Genomic DNA, 17,822 nt, shown 5'->3' with positions numbered 1-17,822 from the left:
CTCTGTTTTTAACAAATAGCACTTTTTAAAACATCATTTAGTAAATCAATATTAATTCCTCTTCTGTGTCTAATTAAACAAACTTCCAATTGTTCTGCCCTTATCAATTGGGTCTAGCAAAGAAAAGAGCTTTGCTAAAGACACTGTTTTAATAAACAATGCATAATTAATACTACTTTAAGCAAAATATTATTAAAGTTGTGAGAGCTTAAGAAAGCATCCCTGGCAAGCAAATTGTTTTTAATTCCCCACTGATCCTACTTGTTGCATTTTTTATATATTTAAAACTGTAAGCTACAAGAAGCAGAGAACTTAACTCTGTATATGTCCATCAGGCACCTAGCAGAGTTTTAGAGAACTTGATAAATAGTAAACAATAACAAGGTGAGGGTAAAAAGAGGGAAAATAGGAGCACTCAGTTATCACAAAGTCAAGATGTTGAAAACAAAATTAATCAAAGAACCAAAGGACATGAAGAGAAGAAATTCATTTGAATTGCTCACACTCCAATGCTAGGAGCCCGGGTAATAAATCAGAGGAATTGAAATTGCTAATTTATGAACATAAATTCAATCCCATTGATATTACTGAAACCTGGTGGGATGATCTGCACAACTGGAATGTTAAAATCAATGGTTTTAAGCTATTTAGGAAGGATCGAGTGAGCAAAAGGAAAGGGAGAGTGGCATTCTGTCAAAAATAGCATTACCTGTTTCCGAGTCACTGATAACTCTGAAGAAAATGATCTTAAATGCATTTGGATCAATGTCCTAACAGATAAAGCACAAGACAGGGTACTAGTTAGTGTCTGCTACAGATCACCAAATCACACTAGAGACAGAATGACTGACTCCTTATGTGTCTATCTACACTGTGTAGGAAAAAAAGCAGCATGATCATGAAGGACTTTGATGTGAATGACATATGTTGGAGGTCTTATGCTGCCAATATTAAAACATCCTTGGAATTTCTAAACATTATAGATGAGAATTTCCTAACTCAAAAAGTGTTGCAACCAACACAGGGGAATTCTACATTAGACCTTGCCCTAACAGATAAATAGGAACTGATCACAGAAGAGAAGGTTACTCATCTTGCAGTAACTGAGGTTCTTCGAGATGTGTCCCCCTGTGGATGCTCCACTCCAGCTGTCACTGTGGGTGCTCCACTCCAGGTGTCAGTGCATCCTGGAGCCGTTGATCGGGATCTTCAGTAGCAGTGCCTGGGTGGGACGCACGCGCCCAGCTGTTGTCTCGTGGCATCGTTAGGGTGCATGCACATCCCGCACCCCTTCAATTCCTTCTCTACCGTAGAGTCATCTGATTCATACTCCAAAGTAGAGGGAAGAAGGGTGGGTAGTGGAGCACCCACAGGGGGACACATCTTAAAGAACCTCAGTTACTGCAAGGTGAGTAACCTTCTCTTCTTCTTTGAGTGCTGTCCCTGTGGGTGTTCTACTCCAGGTGAATGTGAAGCAGTACCCACTACGGTTGATGGGACTTTGGAGTTGCGTCGTTGATAACGGTGGACAGTACTGTGTGGCCTACTATGGCGTCTGCCATATTGTCCTGTGTGATAGCATAATGTTTGATGAATGTGTGGTCTGATGCCCATGTGGCCACCTTGCATATGTCGGTAATAGATACGTTTTGCAGGAATGCAACCGATGTTGACATCGCTCTAGTAGAGTGTGTTCTAATGCCCTCTGGGGGTTGAACATTCTGGGTCTGGTAGCAGGACCTAATGCATTCAGAAATCCACTTGGAGAGTCATTGCTTGGAAATAGCAGCACCCTTCGATCATTCGGTAATGGACACAAATAGTCTTGGAGATTTTACGGAATGCCTTAGTACTGTCTAAATAAAAGGCAATTACATGTCTGACATCAAGAATATGTAATGCCGCTTCCTGTGGGTTCTTATGAGGTTTAGGGTAGAATGCAGGTAGGTGTATTGGGTGATGGAGATGGAAGGTGGACGCCACCTTGAGAAGAAATTTGGGGTGGGGTCGCATTGTAATCTTGTCTTTGAAGAAAATCGTGTACAGAGGGTAGGTCATTAGTGCGCTTATTTCCCATACCCTTCTTGCCAATGTTATGGCGACCAAGAATGCTACTTTCATGGACATGTGTAGTTTGGAGGAGGTAGCCAGTGGTTCAAAGGGAGGTTTCATAAGACCCTGGAGAACTAGGTTCAGATTCCAGGTAGCTGCAGGTAGATGAATCTCAGGGTAAAGGTCTTGAAGGCCCGTGAGGAAGCGTTTTTATGGTGGGGTGGGTGAAAACTGAAAATCCATCCAGCATGTCATGGAAGGTATTAACTGCCGCAAGGTGTACTCTGATAGAGCTGAGTGATAGTCTGTCTTTTTTTAGTTGTAAGAGGTAGTTCAAGATATCAGGGAGAAGCGTGGTATGGTGTGGCAAGTTTCTGTGTAAGCACCATATGGAGAACCGTTTTCACTTTTGAAGGTAAGTCTTACGAGTGGAGTCTCGTCGACTATGCAGGACGACATGTTGGACCTGCTCCGAACAAGCTAGGTTGTGTGTTTGGAACCATGAAGGAACCATGCCGTCAGATGGAGCTTCTGCAGTTGCGGATGAAGAATCCGACCGTTGCCCTGGGAGAGCAGATCCAGTCTGTTGGGAAGAGTTCTTGGAGGGTGGATGGACATGTACAGCAGGTAAGGATACTACGTTTGTCTTGGCCAGGCTGGGGCAATACGTATGACACTGGCCTTGTCCTCTTTGATCCTGCGTAAGATTCTGCATATCAGTGGGATGGCCGGAAAAGCGTACGTGTGTCTTGTTCCACGGAATGAGGAATGCGTCTCCGGGGGACGCGGTTCCAAGTCCCACTCTGGAGCAGAATACATGGCATTTGCGGTTTTGTGATGTGGCAAACAGGTCTACCGACGGGGTGCCCCAGTGGGAGAAGAGCTGTCACAGTATCATGGTGTGCAATTCCCATTCGTGTTCTTGTGAGAAGTGTGTGCTGAGTGTGTTGGCGGTAGTGTTCTGACACCCAGGCAGATAGGAAAGCAGTGATCTCTATGCGATGTTGTATGCACCAATTCCATAGTTGGATGGCTTCTGTGCATAGGAAGTGCTATCGCACTCCTCCTTCCCCCCACCCCCATCTGTTGACGTAGAACATGCATGCTATATTGTCTGTCAAGACCCAAATAGATTTGTTCCTTATGATAGGGAGAAAGTGAAGGCAGGCATATCTGACTGCTCTAAGCTCTAGAAGATTTATGTGCAGATGCATCTATGACAGGGACCATCAGCCCTGTGTTGTGTGAGCTCCCAGGTGCGCTCCCCAGCCTATCAGGGAAGTGTCTGTCGTGAGCATGAGCACAGGGGAATTTTGATGGAAGGGGATGCCCATGCATACATTTCCCAGTTTTGTCCACCATTGCAGGGAGACTAATACCTTTGCTGGAGCAATCAGCATCATGCAGAGGCTGTGCCTGCTGGGTTTGTATATGGAGCTGAGCCAACCCTGAAGGCACCTCATATGTAGTCTGGCATATTTGACCATGAAGGTGGTGGCTGCCATGTGACCAAGAAGCTGCAGGCATGTTCTTGCCTCTAGTCTGGGGCAAACAAATAACGTGTGTGTGAGGTGTATGATGGCAAGGAATCTGGTGCGTGGGAGCGAGGCTCTGGTCAAAATTGAGTCCAGATGAGCCCCAATGAACTCGATTTGCTGTGTGGGTATCAGGGTGGATTTTTGGAAGTTTATTTGCAGGCCTAGACTGTGGAAGAGGGAGATGGTAAAACCAGTGGCCTCTAATGTCTCATTGTATGAATGGCCTTTGATAAGGCAGTCGTCTAGGTAGGGGAAAAGTATAATTCCGTGTTTGCGTAAGTGGGCCACCACTACTGCGAGAGTCTTGAAGAACACTATCGGTGCCATGGAGAGTCCGAATGGTAGCACTCTGTATTGGAAGTGTTTGTGCCCTACTGTGAATCGCAGAAAGCATCTGTGCTGGGTGAATAGATATATGAAAATAGGCATCCTGTAGGTTGAGGGCTGAGAACCAGTCCCCTTGTTCCAGTGCAGGTATTATTGTGCCCAATGTGACCATCTTGAATTTCTGTACACGTACAAATTTGTTCAGTCTGCTTAGGTCTAGTATAGGCCTCCATCCCCCATCTTTCTTCTGGGTCAGAAAATAGTGAGAGTAAAACCCTTTTCCCCGATGTTGTGGCAGTACAGGTAACACTGCACCAAGCTGTAGAAAATGAGTCACCTCAGTACGTGCTTTTTGAGAGGGGTCCCTGAAGAGGGACAGGGAAGGGGGAAGGGTGGGTGGGCATGAAGTGAAAGGGATGGAGTAGCCCAATTGTACTATTTCCAGGCCCAGCGGTCCTGTCTGACCTGTTGCCAGACATGGTGGAAAAACTGGAGGCGGTGGCCAAAAGGGCAAGTAAGCGGTGGTGCCAAGGGATGGTCACTCTGACCCCCGACCCAGGCTTCAAAATTGTTGTTTGTTTCCTGATGTGTGGGATGTAGTCAGTTGCGCTTGGCTGTGTCTGCGCCTGGGAGGTCTGTTGCGGTTCCTCCCATTATCATATGGTCTCGACTGGGGCCTGCACTTCCTCTAAGGCAGCAGTTCTTAACTTTTACTGCAGCCTGCACCCCTTTGGTTCTCAAAAATATGTTCTCGCACTTCTTATCAAAAATCGTTGAAGTAGGTCAGTTCTTTAAACCTATATATATCATAACTATAGAATGAAAGAGATATAATTATATATTTATTTTAATTTTGCAGTTAAAATTTAACGCAGTAATCGTTAAAAAATGTATAATGTTAATAAATACATAGGTTTGATGAAACAAAGTAGTTGTACTTACGTGACTGTGCTTAATTTGAGTTTTTGATGATTTGCCTTCTAAAAAAATTTGGCATGTTTCGCACCCCCGGAAAGGGCATCTTGTACCCCCAGAGGGTGCGTGCGTGCACCCCAGGTTAAGAACCATTGCTCTAAAGGAATGTTCTGACTGATTGCCATTCTCTTAAAAAGTTCCTGGAACTGCTTAAAATTATCCACGTTCTGTGGTGGTGGTGGCGTGAGAGCTTCATCTGCAGCTGATGGAGAATTATGATCAGATGATTCAGGGAAAGGTTCGTAGCCCACTTCTTTGGGGGGGGGGGCTCAGGAGCTCTAAATGTAGATGGAGCTGGAGATAGAGATGCAGAGCGGGTCTGAGGTCTGGTAGAGGGTCCACAAGAAGGACTGGCATCATGGGCAGACCATGTGGCCACTGCATAAGGTATGAAAAGTGGGGCCCTGCCCATCCGGGGACAAAGCAGGGAAATTGAGACTCATTCTTGTGGAGTGCCGTGCCTTGAAATAGGTATGGCTCCGGAGGGGGAGGAGAGACAGGTGGGGAAAACTCTGCCTGCTGCGGCATGTCATTCTCACTGTCAATGAGTGCAGCTGATCAAAGAGTGAGCGCTCGGTGCCTAGTAGAGGAGAGTCAGGCTTTGGGGCCACAGGTCTCAGAGCGTGAGCCGACGTCCACAGCGATTTCTGTTTAGCCATCAGGTGCCCTCCGACGGTAGTGCGTCTGCAGCGGGGGTTATTGTCAGTCTCGGTGCCGATGGTCTTGTCAGCGCCAGGGTGGACCGCGCAGCCAGTCCCGAGTCCGTTCGTGGTGCCGGCAGGGTCGGTGCCAAGGAAAGCTGACCGCTGTGGAAGGTCAAATCCTTGTTTCTGTGCCCTGTGTGAGCCATGTTTGAGGTGCTGGGGTAGTCGGCTGTGCCGGTTTTTGGTGCTGTCAACACCGGGGGAAGTGACTTCACCGGAGACCTTTTTCGTTTCTGTAGGTCTCTGTGTGGAGAGGTTGGGGCTTCCTGCCTCTTTGCATGAGAGGGTGAAGCCGCACTCCTGGTCGGTTCCGACCTGGCAGGGAAGCATGCGAAAGAGTTTACTTGTGCCTGTCTCTGCTGATGGCTGCAGGGATTTCTCCATAAGGAGCATTTTCAGCCATAGGTCTCTGTCGCGGTGAGCCCTGGTTTCCAGGCTATTACAATGCACACACTTTGTGGGGACATATGTCTTGCCTAGACACTTCACACACAGTGAGTGTCCATCAGACCACGGCATAGACTCATTGCAGGAGCTGCATTTTTTTAATCCAGGGGACTCCGTCATCATGAAGCGATGATTGCCTGGGGAGGAAGGTCTCAGTGGGAGATGAATGTGAGAGAAAAAAAAGAGTTGAGGGTTTTTTTGGGGGGGGGGTTTAATTTTTAAACTAACGAACAATGAATAACTATTCTAAAGGAAGGGAAAGAACTGGGATATTTCTAGCTACGGTAACTATTTCTACTTGTTTCCTTCAGTGACCGGGGAAGAGGTTCAGCACTGCCCCGAGTCCCAACTTCAGCCGAGGACGGTTGAGAAGGAACTGAGGGGGTGCAGGACGCACGCGCAAAGACAGACCCTAACGCCACCGCAAGACAACAGCTAGGCGCATGTGTCCCAACCAGGCACTGCTACCGAAGATCTCCAATCAACGGCACCAGGGTGCACCGACAGCTGGAGTGGAGCACCCACAGGGACAGAACTCGAAGAAGAACTAAAAATTAATGGTATCTTAGATATAAATGATCATGACTTCATCACATTTACAATGTGCAAGCAGAATAAATACCAGAACAATAATATATCTACTAGGTACTTCAAAAGGGCCAATTTCACAAAGATCAAAACAATTGTGTGGCACATCAGCTGCGAGGAACAATTTAATCAGAAAAATGTGAATGATAATTGGGAATCATTTAAGAACACCTTTTTAGTTCTCCCAAAAAACCAGAATCCCACAATCAAAGAAGAAGGCTGTGCTGGTTAAAAAACCAGCCTCGGTTAGCAGGGAGATGATAGCAGCTGTAAAAAACAAAAAAAATACTATATAACAAATGGAAGAAAGTTGACACAAGGAATGTAAATCAGAAGTTAGAAATTGTAGAACACTGATAAGGGAAGCCAAGGGACACAAGAAATATATGACCAGCAGAGTTAAGGACAATAAGAAGGAGTTTTAAAAATATATTGGGAACAAAAAGAATCCTGACACTGGTATTAGTCCATTACTAAATGGAAATGGTACAACTATCAATAATAATGCAGAAAAGGCAGAAGTGTTCAGTAAACATTTCTGTTCTATATCTGAGGGGAAAAAAGATATTATAGTCTTATCATATAGTGATAACACTCTTTCCATTCCACTAGTATCTTGGAAGGATATTGAACAAATTAGACATTTTTTAAATCAGCAAATCTAAATAACTTGCATCCAAGAGTTTTAAAAGAGCTGCCTGAGGAGCTTGCTGGAATGTTAATGTTGATTCTCAATATGTCTCAGATTACTGGGGATGTTCCAGGAGACTGAAAGAAAGCTAATGTTGTGACAGTTTTTTAAAAGGGTAAACAGGATGACCCAGATAATTATAGGCCTGTCAGCCTGACATCAATCCTAGGCAAGATAATGGAGAAGCTGATACAGGACTTGATTAATAAAGGAGGGTAATGTAATTAATGTAAATTGACATGGGTTTATGGAAAATAGGTCCAGTTAAACTAACTTAATATCTTTTTTTCTTATGAGGTTACAAGTTTGGTTAATAAAGGCAACAGTGTTGATGTAATATACTCAGATTTCTGTAGGGCTTTTGACTTGATATCATACAACATTTTTATTAAAAACTGGAACAATATAAAATTCACATGGCACACTGTAAATGGCTTAAAAACTGGCTAATTGTAAATTGGGAATTGTCATCAAGAGGGTCCATTTCAAGTGGGATTGGTTCTTGATTCTACACCACTTAACAATTTTATTAATATCCAGGAACAAAATTATTACTGATAAAGTTTGCAGATGACACAAAACCTGGGGGAATGGTAAACAACAAAGAAGACAGGTCACTGATTCAGAACAATCTGGATTGCTTGGTAAACAGGTCACAAGCAAACAATATACATTTTAATAGGACTAAATGTAAATGTATATATCTACGAAAAAAGAATGGAGGCTATACTTACAGGATGGGAGGTTCTATCCTGGGAAGCAGCGATTGAAAAAGATTTGAGGGTCATGGTGGATAGTCTGCTGAACATAATCTCCCAATGTGATGCTCTGGCCAAAAGAGCTAATGAGATATTGGGATGCATAAACAGGGGAATCTCAAGAAGCAGAGAGGTTATTTTACCTCTGTATTTGGCACTGGTGCGACTGGGCTGGAACAGTGTGTCCAGTTCAGATGCTCACAATTCAAGACGAATGTTGATAAATTGGAGAGGGTTCAGAGAAGAGCCATGAGAATGATTAAAGAATTAGAAAGCATGCCTTATAGCAATAGCCTCAAGGAGCTCGATTTCTTTAGCTTTATAAAGAGAAGGTTAAGGGTGACTTGATTACAGTCTAAATGTATTAACATGGGGAACAAATATTTAATAATGGGCTCTTCAATCTCACAGAGAAAAGTATAACACGATCCAATGGCTGGAAGTTGAAGCTAGACAAATTCAGACTGGACATGAGGCATACATTTTTGGAAAGGGAGTAATGGAAAGAGTAGTTAACCATTGGAACAATTTACCAAAGGTTGTGGTGGATTCTCCATCTCTGACAATTTTTAAACCAAAATTGGATGCTTTTCTAAAAGTATGCTCTAGGAATTATTTTAGGGAAGTTCTATGGCCTGTGTTATACAGAAGGTCATACTAGATGATCATAATGGTCCCTTCTCCCCTTAGAATCTATGACGCACTATTTTAGGTGATATTACACATAACAGAGTTTCATTCCGTCCATTCAGATGAATCTCTGCAAACGTGTTATGGCACAGTTTTAAACTGTGATCCAATATATACAAACTGAGAGGGAGTGCAGTTAATTCTAGTACAAGTTTTCCAGGATGCTCCATGAATTTTATTTACAGCAGATTGTGAATAGAAGTGTGGGGGATTTTTTATTTTTAATCTCTAGACCATTATTTGGGCAGATCTCATCTGTTATTTCAAACAGATGCATCTGGAATGTTTTATATTTCTAAATGATTTAATTTTCCATACTCGTTACTAGGATACAAAATTAGAGGCCTGAAGTTCTGTTTATTTCAAATTTTGTATGCTCCTCTCATAATGAATTCTAAAGAATTTCCATTAAAAATGTTGGGTTTTTTTCACACATATTTCCCTCCTCTGCTTTCTCAACTTTTTAACTCTGCAATAGAGTTAAATACATACACATCTTTTTCATAACAGATTTAAATCAATTTGTCCCTTATAAAGGCATATTCAGTAGCATACAACAGATCTGAAGATTTTTCAGTGTGATTTTACTAAATCAGCTTAATCTGATTTCACACTAGTGGCTAGATTGTTCCCCACACTTCTGTGGGCAAAGGAATGGAACCCAGTAGCTTTCTCAGTTGGGACATACAGGGAGATAAGTAGCCACTGCTTGGCATTTTTTTACCTGGCGTCACCCTAGGATCCCACAAAAGCGCTAGTGGAGCTCTGAAGGGTCCTCCTTCCTCATTATTTTGGAGGTGGGGCCAAAGGAGGTGGAACAGCACCAGTCTTCTGATGCATCATCCCTAGCTGACCATGCAGATATCTAAGTGGATATCCAATTGAGAGTTAATACAGCATTAACTCCTTAAGAGCTTGGCTTCTCTGTAACTGCTACTGAACAACTCCAGAGGGACTCAACCAATGGATGCATGTGACCTGAAAGAAACATACTGCCAGGGCTGGGATGGAAGCCAATGGAGAACCATGGGGAGAAGCCCGCCCTCCAAGTGGACACCTCTGAAACCACAGCAAGAGGGTTCTCTTTCACTGTGAACCACTGGAATCTGCGAGATTAGGAGCCCAAACACTCAGCCCTAAACTCGTCCTAAACTCCTCACAGTAGAAGGTACAATCATTTGACAATCTGGAGGGGTAAGCACATCTTTTCCTGGCCTTTTGCCCTCCTCCTGTAGGTAAGCACAAACTGGCTTAGGGAATTCATTATTGCTTTTTCATCTCACCAGTAAGAATTTATGAATTTGGTGGAGGAAACGAGGATACTCAAAGGGAGATAACACTTTCAAACTGGATTAGTATTTTATATTTTCAGGTATATTTGTGGAAAAGATGCCAAGTAAAGATAACTTCCAGAATGATCGAACAATCCAGTTGCATAGACTATATATGCAATGTGCATGTTTTGGTTTTTTAAATTTCAAAAGAATAAGTTAACACAAAATATTAAGTCAGAATAATAAATAATGCCCAATGAATGTAGACCCCAGGGAGGGTAAGGAAGCCCCTTTGCAAACTCAAAACATAAAAAGACCAAAAGTTATCTTCCAAACACCAGGTAAACTCTTTTTAGCATCTTTCAAAAATTTAAATACCAACCATGGAAGCTTTGTGGATTTTAAACACCTAATCCCTTCAGCAAAAGAAGAATAGAAAAAGTAATGCTACAAAACATGTTAAATTGCAGCCATTACCTTTGTTTTCAGTTTTAAAATAATAATTACTATACCAATTAAAAGTACCGGTAATATTATTTAAAACCATATTAAAGGTTAATTGAAACTGTTAAAAAAATGTTAAATACTGAACAATAATTAGAAGTTACATAGCACTTTACATTTTATAGTGCATTACAAATATTAATTAATATTATGAAGTAGGCAAAGTGTTGTGAATAGATGCTACTCCCTCCATAGTTACTGATGAAGCTAGTTTTTGTTATGATCCCAGTTTTAACCACACATACCATCACTTTAACTTTGCCCAATCAAAACCCTGTCTGTCTGAAATTTCCTAAGTATTTCGAGAGGAGGAATGAAGGGAGGAAAGGAGAAGAATTATTTAATTTTCTGCACAGGTAGCTTTAAAAACCTGTTCAGATGAGTACATCTCTGTGGCGATATTCCAGTGCACATCACAAATATATGCTTTAGGAAGCACATACCCACTGGTTATGGGCTTCCTGTAATCAGTATCTGTGCTATGCATAGCTTAAGAACTGTGACCAATAGGTGCAAGTATCCTAAAGCAAGAAGAGGAAATAACATTGGTGGTACTGATTCCCTCCTTTCCTGAAGCCATATTATCCAGAGGGATTGAATTTTAATGCCCCTCTAGACACCATAGTCAAAATAATATGTATATGTCAAGTGACAAAGATTCTGTAGCTCACATTATGCCCGCCATGACAACCATGCAACTCTATTACCTCCAACAGGTTTGTTCTATATATCTTAAGTACTCATATGGCCCCCGTTGCCACAGAATCTGAGCACTTCACAATCTTTAATGCATTTTATGCTCAACATGCCTGAGAGGTAGGGAAGTACTATTAGCCCCATTTTACAGGTGGGAAACAGAAACATTGACTAAGTGATTTGCCCAAGATCACACAAACTTATTGTGGTGGAGCAGGGATTTGAACTCTCAAGTCCTTGGCTAATGCCCTAACAATCATTCCCCTCTTTGTAGCAGCTGTCAAAAACGTAAATGCCAACCACAAAAGTGTTGTGCATTTTAAACAACTAATCCCCTTATGAACAGCCAAAGAAGAGCAGAAAAGATAATGCTACAGAACAGGCTAAATTGCACCCATTACTCTTGTTTTCTGTTTTTGTTCAGGTATAATAGACACAAACAATTTTGTTAATGATGCACAAGCCTCCAGATCACTTTGCCATAGTTGTATTGGCTACATAGTACCAAAGAGACTGAAAAATAATTATTATTTGCATCACTAAAACGAGAAAATGTGACTAAGAATACAAAAAGATTACAGACGAGCTAGGAATTTAATGTGTATACAGTCCCTTTTCAGAGCAGAAACACACTTTAACTGATTTGCCCAAGGTTACACTATGTCACAACTAGACTAGAACAGGGGTTCTCAAACTGGGGGTCAGGACTCCTTGGGGTCATGAGGTTATTACGTGGGGGGTCACGAGCTGTCAATCTCCACCCCAAACCCTGCTTTGCCTCCAACATTCATAATGGTGTTAAATATATAAAAAAGTATTTTTAATTTATAAGAGGGGGGTCGCACTCAGAGCCTTGCGATGTGAAAGGGGTCACCAGTAAAAAAAGTTTGAGAGCCACTGGACTAGAAACCAAATCTCCTCACTCCCAATCCCATGCCTAGTCCACTTGAAAGCAAGTGATAATAATACTTACCTTCTTCAACAGTGAGATGGGACAACTGCATTAATGGGAAGTATCACAGGGAATAGATTCAGCAAATAGTGAATGATAATGACTAGTTCTTATCAGAACAGTATTAGCATACATTTCACAAAATAGAGATGCATTCAGATAGTTCCAAGTACATCAGTGGTATTTAATCAGGCACAAAACTGTAGGATACAAATCTGTCTTACAAGCTTTACTAACCTGTTTGGGGCTCACTACAGGAGCCAGATGTGCCTGAAAAGTACTCCTTCGGTCCGAGATTGGGTTCCCATGATTAATTGGTGGCAGTTCTTCATCTACCGATTTAAAATTAAGACCTCTTTATTTACATTTTTATTTTGGAGAGAAATATGTCTACAACTTCCTAACAGTATATTTAGCTAGCTAGGAAATAAGGCATACTTCCAAATTCTAAAGAACAACTCAGAAAAAGCTGAAATGACAATATCTCACACACCACAAAAAAGGATGTTTTATAGTTACTATACAGTCTATAGGCTAGGGAAACAAAATACTTTTTTAAAACCAAATATTGCATAATTATTTGATAAAATACAAAGGATGGTAATAAAAAGTAGAAATATAAAGGTTTTCTCTTCTAAATTTTTACATCAAAATTAGCAGAGATTCTTTTACCTTCTTGGCTTTCAGATATAACAAAATTCAGTGTTTTAATTGTATCTTCTTGAACTGGTTGATACTCAAGGGAATAATCATCTTCATTATCTTCATCAATCTCTTCAGTAATTTTCTCAATGTTTGGTCCTGCTGGTGTAGACAAATAGAATTTGTAACAAATTTTATCAGGGTTGTCTGGCGCAAAGTATAAACTCCAATCACTTTGCTCAAAAGTCTCTAAAACCAACAGTATGAATCAGTTTTATGACTGTGATTAAACTATTAAATGTATTTGACAATAACATTAATTAAATTACAACTGGCATTTTTAGCGCAATATTTGTGATTGCAATCTTGCTAAAAAGTATTATTGTAATACTGGCAGTATGGTAGACATATGCAATAGATTATAAAACATGGTCTGTTTTAATATTGGTTTTAAAAAACTGAAGAAAATCATTGTCTACTATTTAGATCAAAAGATTAAAATGTTATTGTTGTTAAATTAATAGTAAGATCAGAATGAAAACTGAAGTTTAGACATCCAAGTGTGATCCACATTAAACAGGGTTCCATACCACAAAAACAGTCCACATAATTTGGCAAAAATTATATGCTTTGGTCAAGAAAGTGTGAAGACTGACTTACTCACAGAATCAGAAATGAGATGAAAATGTCCTGGTAGGTTATTAAACCTATCCCCCCTGCTAAAGTAGGATTGTTCCCTACAGTGCACTTTTAGTATTTTGTCTACTCTATTTTTAAGTATAAAGATTAAGCTTTTTAGACCTAGTGACTGTTAGTGTTAGTGACTGTTCCCTCCAGCTCAGGTGATTTGTTGAGCATTGTAGGAAAGATCTGAACCTGATGCCCAACTCTAACTGGTATGGGGTAATACAATCCCTCAGTTTTTACTATTCCCAATTCCTTTCTGGTCACGTTTAAGTTCCATGTTGGTGAAACATGCTACACTGACAGTGTTGGAGATTGAAGTTTTTTATTCACTTGAAAGATAGAGTCTCTTATGGTTGGTGGCAGTGCCAGTTTCCACAGTAGCATAGCTACAATGGTGTGAGAAGTGCTGTCATAGCAAGGCCCATAAGGTTATGGGGGCCCAACCAGCAGAAGCTGCTCTACCTTAGGGATCGTTGTACTTACACCATATTCTACCTACAGGCTGACTTGGCAGCTGCCAACCAGCTGGGGCTCCAAGGAGCAGGAACAGCAGAGGCTAACAGCGGGAGTTTGCCTGGGAGCTGTCCGAGAGGAGCTGGGCCTTGAGTGGGCCTGACTGGTATATAAGGGCAGTCAGCAGCGAACCAGCTGAGCGGCGAACAGCAGAGGCTAACAGCGGGAGTTTGCCTGGGAGTTTGCTTGGGGAGAGCGCACTGAGGCTTTCATCTGCAGGTTTCTCCGAGTAGTTCCTGCAACAGTTGAGGAAGCTCCTAAGAGGACGGTGATATGGAAGGTGAGCGATCAGCTGTTGTAACCTGCACAGGTTGTGCCATGTTTGTCTTTCTTCCGCAGGACAGAAGCGACTTTGTCTGTACAAAGTGCAAGCTGGTCTCCATACTGGAGGAGAAGGTTCGAGGGCTGGAGAAACAAGTATCGACTCTGCGTTGCATAAGGGAAAATGAAGATTTCCTGGACAGACGTCAGGAGATGCTTCTACGGCCACAATGTTCTGAAGATTCAGAGCAGGCGCAGCAGGGACAGAAGGATTGTGAGGAGGTTTGGCAGCATGTGACCTCCAGAAGAAGAAAGAGGAGCGTCCATGCACCAGCAATGGAGATACAGGTGAGGAATCGTTTCCATGTTCTCTCTACAGGTGCTAATGCGGAGAGTGGACTAGATGGCCCATCTGAGGGAAGGGAGCAGAAGGAGACTCCACCGATTGGAAGGCAAAAGATGCACTGTCCTAGGGATGGGGGTTCCACGACCACCACTCCCAAGAGGAGGAGGAGGGTGGTGGTGGTCGGGGACTCCCTCCTCAGGGGGACTGAGTCATCTATCTGCCGCCCTGACCGGGAAAACCGAGAGGTCTGCTGCTTGCCAGGAGCTAGGATACACAATGTGACGGAGAGACTGCCGAGACTCATCAAGCCCTCGGATCGCTACCCCTTCCTGCTTCTCCACGTGGGCACCAATGATACTGCCAAGAATGACCTTGAGCGGATCACTGCAGACTACGTGGCTCTGGGAAGAAGGATAAAGGAGTTTGAGGCGCAAGTGGTGTTCTCATCCATCCTCCCTGTGCAAGGAAAAGGCCGGGGTAGAGACTGTCGAATCGTGGAAGTCAACGAATGGCTACGCAGGTGGTGTCGGAGAGAAGGCTTTGGATTCTTCGACCATGGGATGGTGTTCCAAGAAGAAGGAGTGCTAGGCAGAGATGGGCTCCACCTAACGAAGAGAGGGAAGAGCATCTTCGCCAGCAGGCTGGCTAACCTAGTGAGGAGGGCTTTAAACTAGGTTCACCGGGGGAAGGAGACCAAAGCCCTGAGGTAAGTGGGGAAATGGGATCCTGGGAGGAAGCACAAGCAGGAGAGCGCAAGAGGGGAGGACTCCTGTCTCATGCTGAGAAAGAGGGACGATCATTGAGTTATCTTAAGTGCCTATACACAAATGCAAGAAGCCTGGGAAACAAGCAGGGAGAACTGGAAGTCCTGGCACAGTCAGGGAACTATGATGTGATTGGAATAACAGAGACTTGGTGGGACAACTCACATGACTGGAGTACTGTCATGGATGGATATAAACTGTTCAGGAAGGACAGGCAGGGCAGAAAAGGTGGGGGAGTTGCGTTGTATGTAAGAGAGGAGTATGACTGCTCAGAGCTCCGGTATGATACTGCAGAAAAACCTGAGAGTCTCTGGATAAAGTTGAGAAGTGGGAGCAACAAGGGTGATGTTGTGGTTGGAGTCTGCTATAGACCACCAGACCAGGGGGATGAGGTGGACGAGGCTTTCTTCTGGCAACTAGCAGAAATTGCTAGATCACAGGCCCTGGTTCTCATGGGAGACTTTAATCACCCTGATATCTGCTGGGAGAGCAATACAGCGGTGCACAGGCAATCCAGGAAATTTTTGGAAAGTGTAGGGGACAATTTCCTGGTGCAAGTGCTGGAGGAACCAACTAGGGGCAAAGCTTTTCTTGACCTGCTGCTCACAAACAGGGAAGAACTAGTAGGGGAAGCAAAAGTGGATGGGAACCTGGGAGGCAGTGACCATGAGATGGTCGAGTTCAGGATCCTGACACAAGGAAGAAAGGAGAGCAGCAGAATACGGACCCTGGACTTCAGAAAAGCAGACTTTGACTCCCTCAGGGAACAGATGGGCAGGATCCCCTGGGAGAATAACATGAAGGGCAAAGGGGTCCAGGAGAGCTGGCTGTATTTTAAAGAATCCTTATTGAGGTTGCAGGAACAAACCATCCCGATGTGTAGAAAGAATAGTAAATATGGCAGGCGACCAGCTTGGCTAAACAGTGAAATCCTTGCTAATCTTAAATGCAAAAAAGAGGCTTATAAGAAGTGGAAGATTGGACAAATGACCAGGGAGGAGTATAAAAATATTGCTCAGGCGTGCAGGAGTGAAATCAGGAAGGCCAAATCACACTTGGAGTTGCAGTTAGCAAGAGATGTTAAGAGTAACAAGAAGGGTTTCTTCAGGTATGTTAGCAACAAGAAGAAAATCAAGGAAAGTGTGGGCCCCTTACTGAATGAGGGAGGCAACCTAGTGACAGAGGATGTGGAAAAAGCTAATGTACTCAATGATTTTTTTGCCTCTGTCTTCACGCACAAGGTCAGCTCCCAGATTGCTGCACTGGGCAGTACAGCATGGGGAGAAGGTGACCAACCCTCTGTGGAGAAAGAAGTGGTTCAGGACTATTTAGAAAAACTGGACGTGCACAAGTCCATGGGGCCGGATGCGCTGCATCCGAGGGTGCTAAAAGAGTTGGCGGGTGAGATTGCAGAGCCATTAGCCATTATTTTTGAAAACTCATGGCGATCGGGGGAGGTCCCAGATGACTGGAAAAAGGCTAATGTAGTGCCCATCTTTAAAAAAGGGAAGAAGGAGGATCCGGGGAACTACAGGCCAGTCAGCCTCACCTCAGTCCCTGGAAAAATCATGGAGCAGGTCCTCAAGGAATCAATTATGAAACATTTAGAGGAGAGGAAAGTGATCAGGAACAGTCAGCATGGATTCACGAAGGGGAAGTCGTGCCTGACTAACCTAATTGCCTTCTATGATGAGATAACTGGCTCTGTGGATGAGGGGAAAGCAGTGGATGTGTTATTTCTTGACTTTAGCAAAGCTTTTGATACGGTCTCCCACAGTATTCTTGCCACCAAGTTAAAGAAGTATGGGCTGGATGAATGGACTGTAAGGTGGATAGAAAGCTGGCTAGATCGTCGGGCTCAGCGGGTAGTGATCAATGGCTCCATGTCTAGTTGGCAGCCGGTTTCAAGTGGAGTGCCCCAAGGGTCGGTCCTGGGGCCGGTTTTGTTTAATATCTTTATTAATGATCTGGAGGATGGTGTGGACTGCACTCTCAGCAAGTTTGCAGATGACACTAAACTAGGAGGCGTGGTAGATACACTAGAGGGTAGGGATCGGATACAGAGGGACCTAGACAAATTAGAGGATTGGGCAGAAAAAAACCTGATGAGGTTCAACAAGGACAAGTGCAGAGTCCTGCACTTAGGACAGAAGAATCCCATGCACTGCTACAGACTAGGGACCGAATGGCTAGGTAGCAGTTCTGCTGAAAAGGACCTAGGGGTCACAGTGGACGAGAAGCTGGATATGAGTCAACAGTGTGCTCTTGTTGCCAAGAAGGCTAACGGCATTTTGGGCTGTATAAGTAGGGGCATTGCCAGCAGATCGAGGAACGTGATTGTTCCCCTTTATTCGACATTGGTGAGGCCTCATCTGGAATACTGTGTCCAGTTTTGGGCCCCACACTACAAGAA

General features: G+C 43.4%; 1 protein-coding gene across 3 annotated transcripts in view; it reads right to left on the bottom strand.

The window, feature by feature from the left end:
• Positions 1-17,822, bottom strand: part of IMPACT (impact RWD domain protein) — a 49,093-nt gene that overhangs the window by 17,419 nt on the left and 13,852 nt on the right. For 2 of the 3 annotated variants that reach the window (XM_034762786.1, XM_034762784.1), the window contains 2 exons: positions 12,869-13,000; positions 12,434-12,528 (listed from right to left, as the gene is read on the bottom strand). In XM_034762786.1, the coding sequence (XP_034618677.1) occupies positions 12,434-12,528; positions 12,869-13,000 (227 nt within the window). The remainder of the gene's footprint in view (positions 1-12,433; positions 12,529-12,868; positions 13,001-17,822) is intronic. The other variant, XM_034762785.1, reaches the window with a different exon arrangement.

The sequence above is a fragment of the Trachemys scripta genome, chromosome 2, assembly GCF_013100865.1.
Source record: "Trachemys scripta elegans isolate TJP31775 chromosome 2, CAS_Tse_1.0, whole genome shotgun sequence".
NCBI classification, from domain to species: domain Eukaryota; kingdom Metazoa; phylum Chordata; order Testudines; family Emydidae; genus Trachemys; species Trachemys scripta.
Note: the sequence above shows the minus strand (reverse complement) of the source record. Positions and strands in the feature narration are given on the sequence as shown.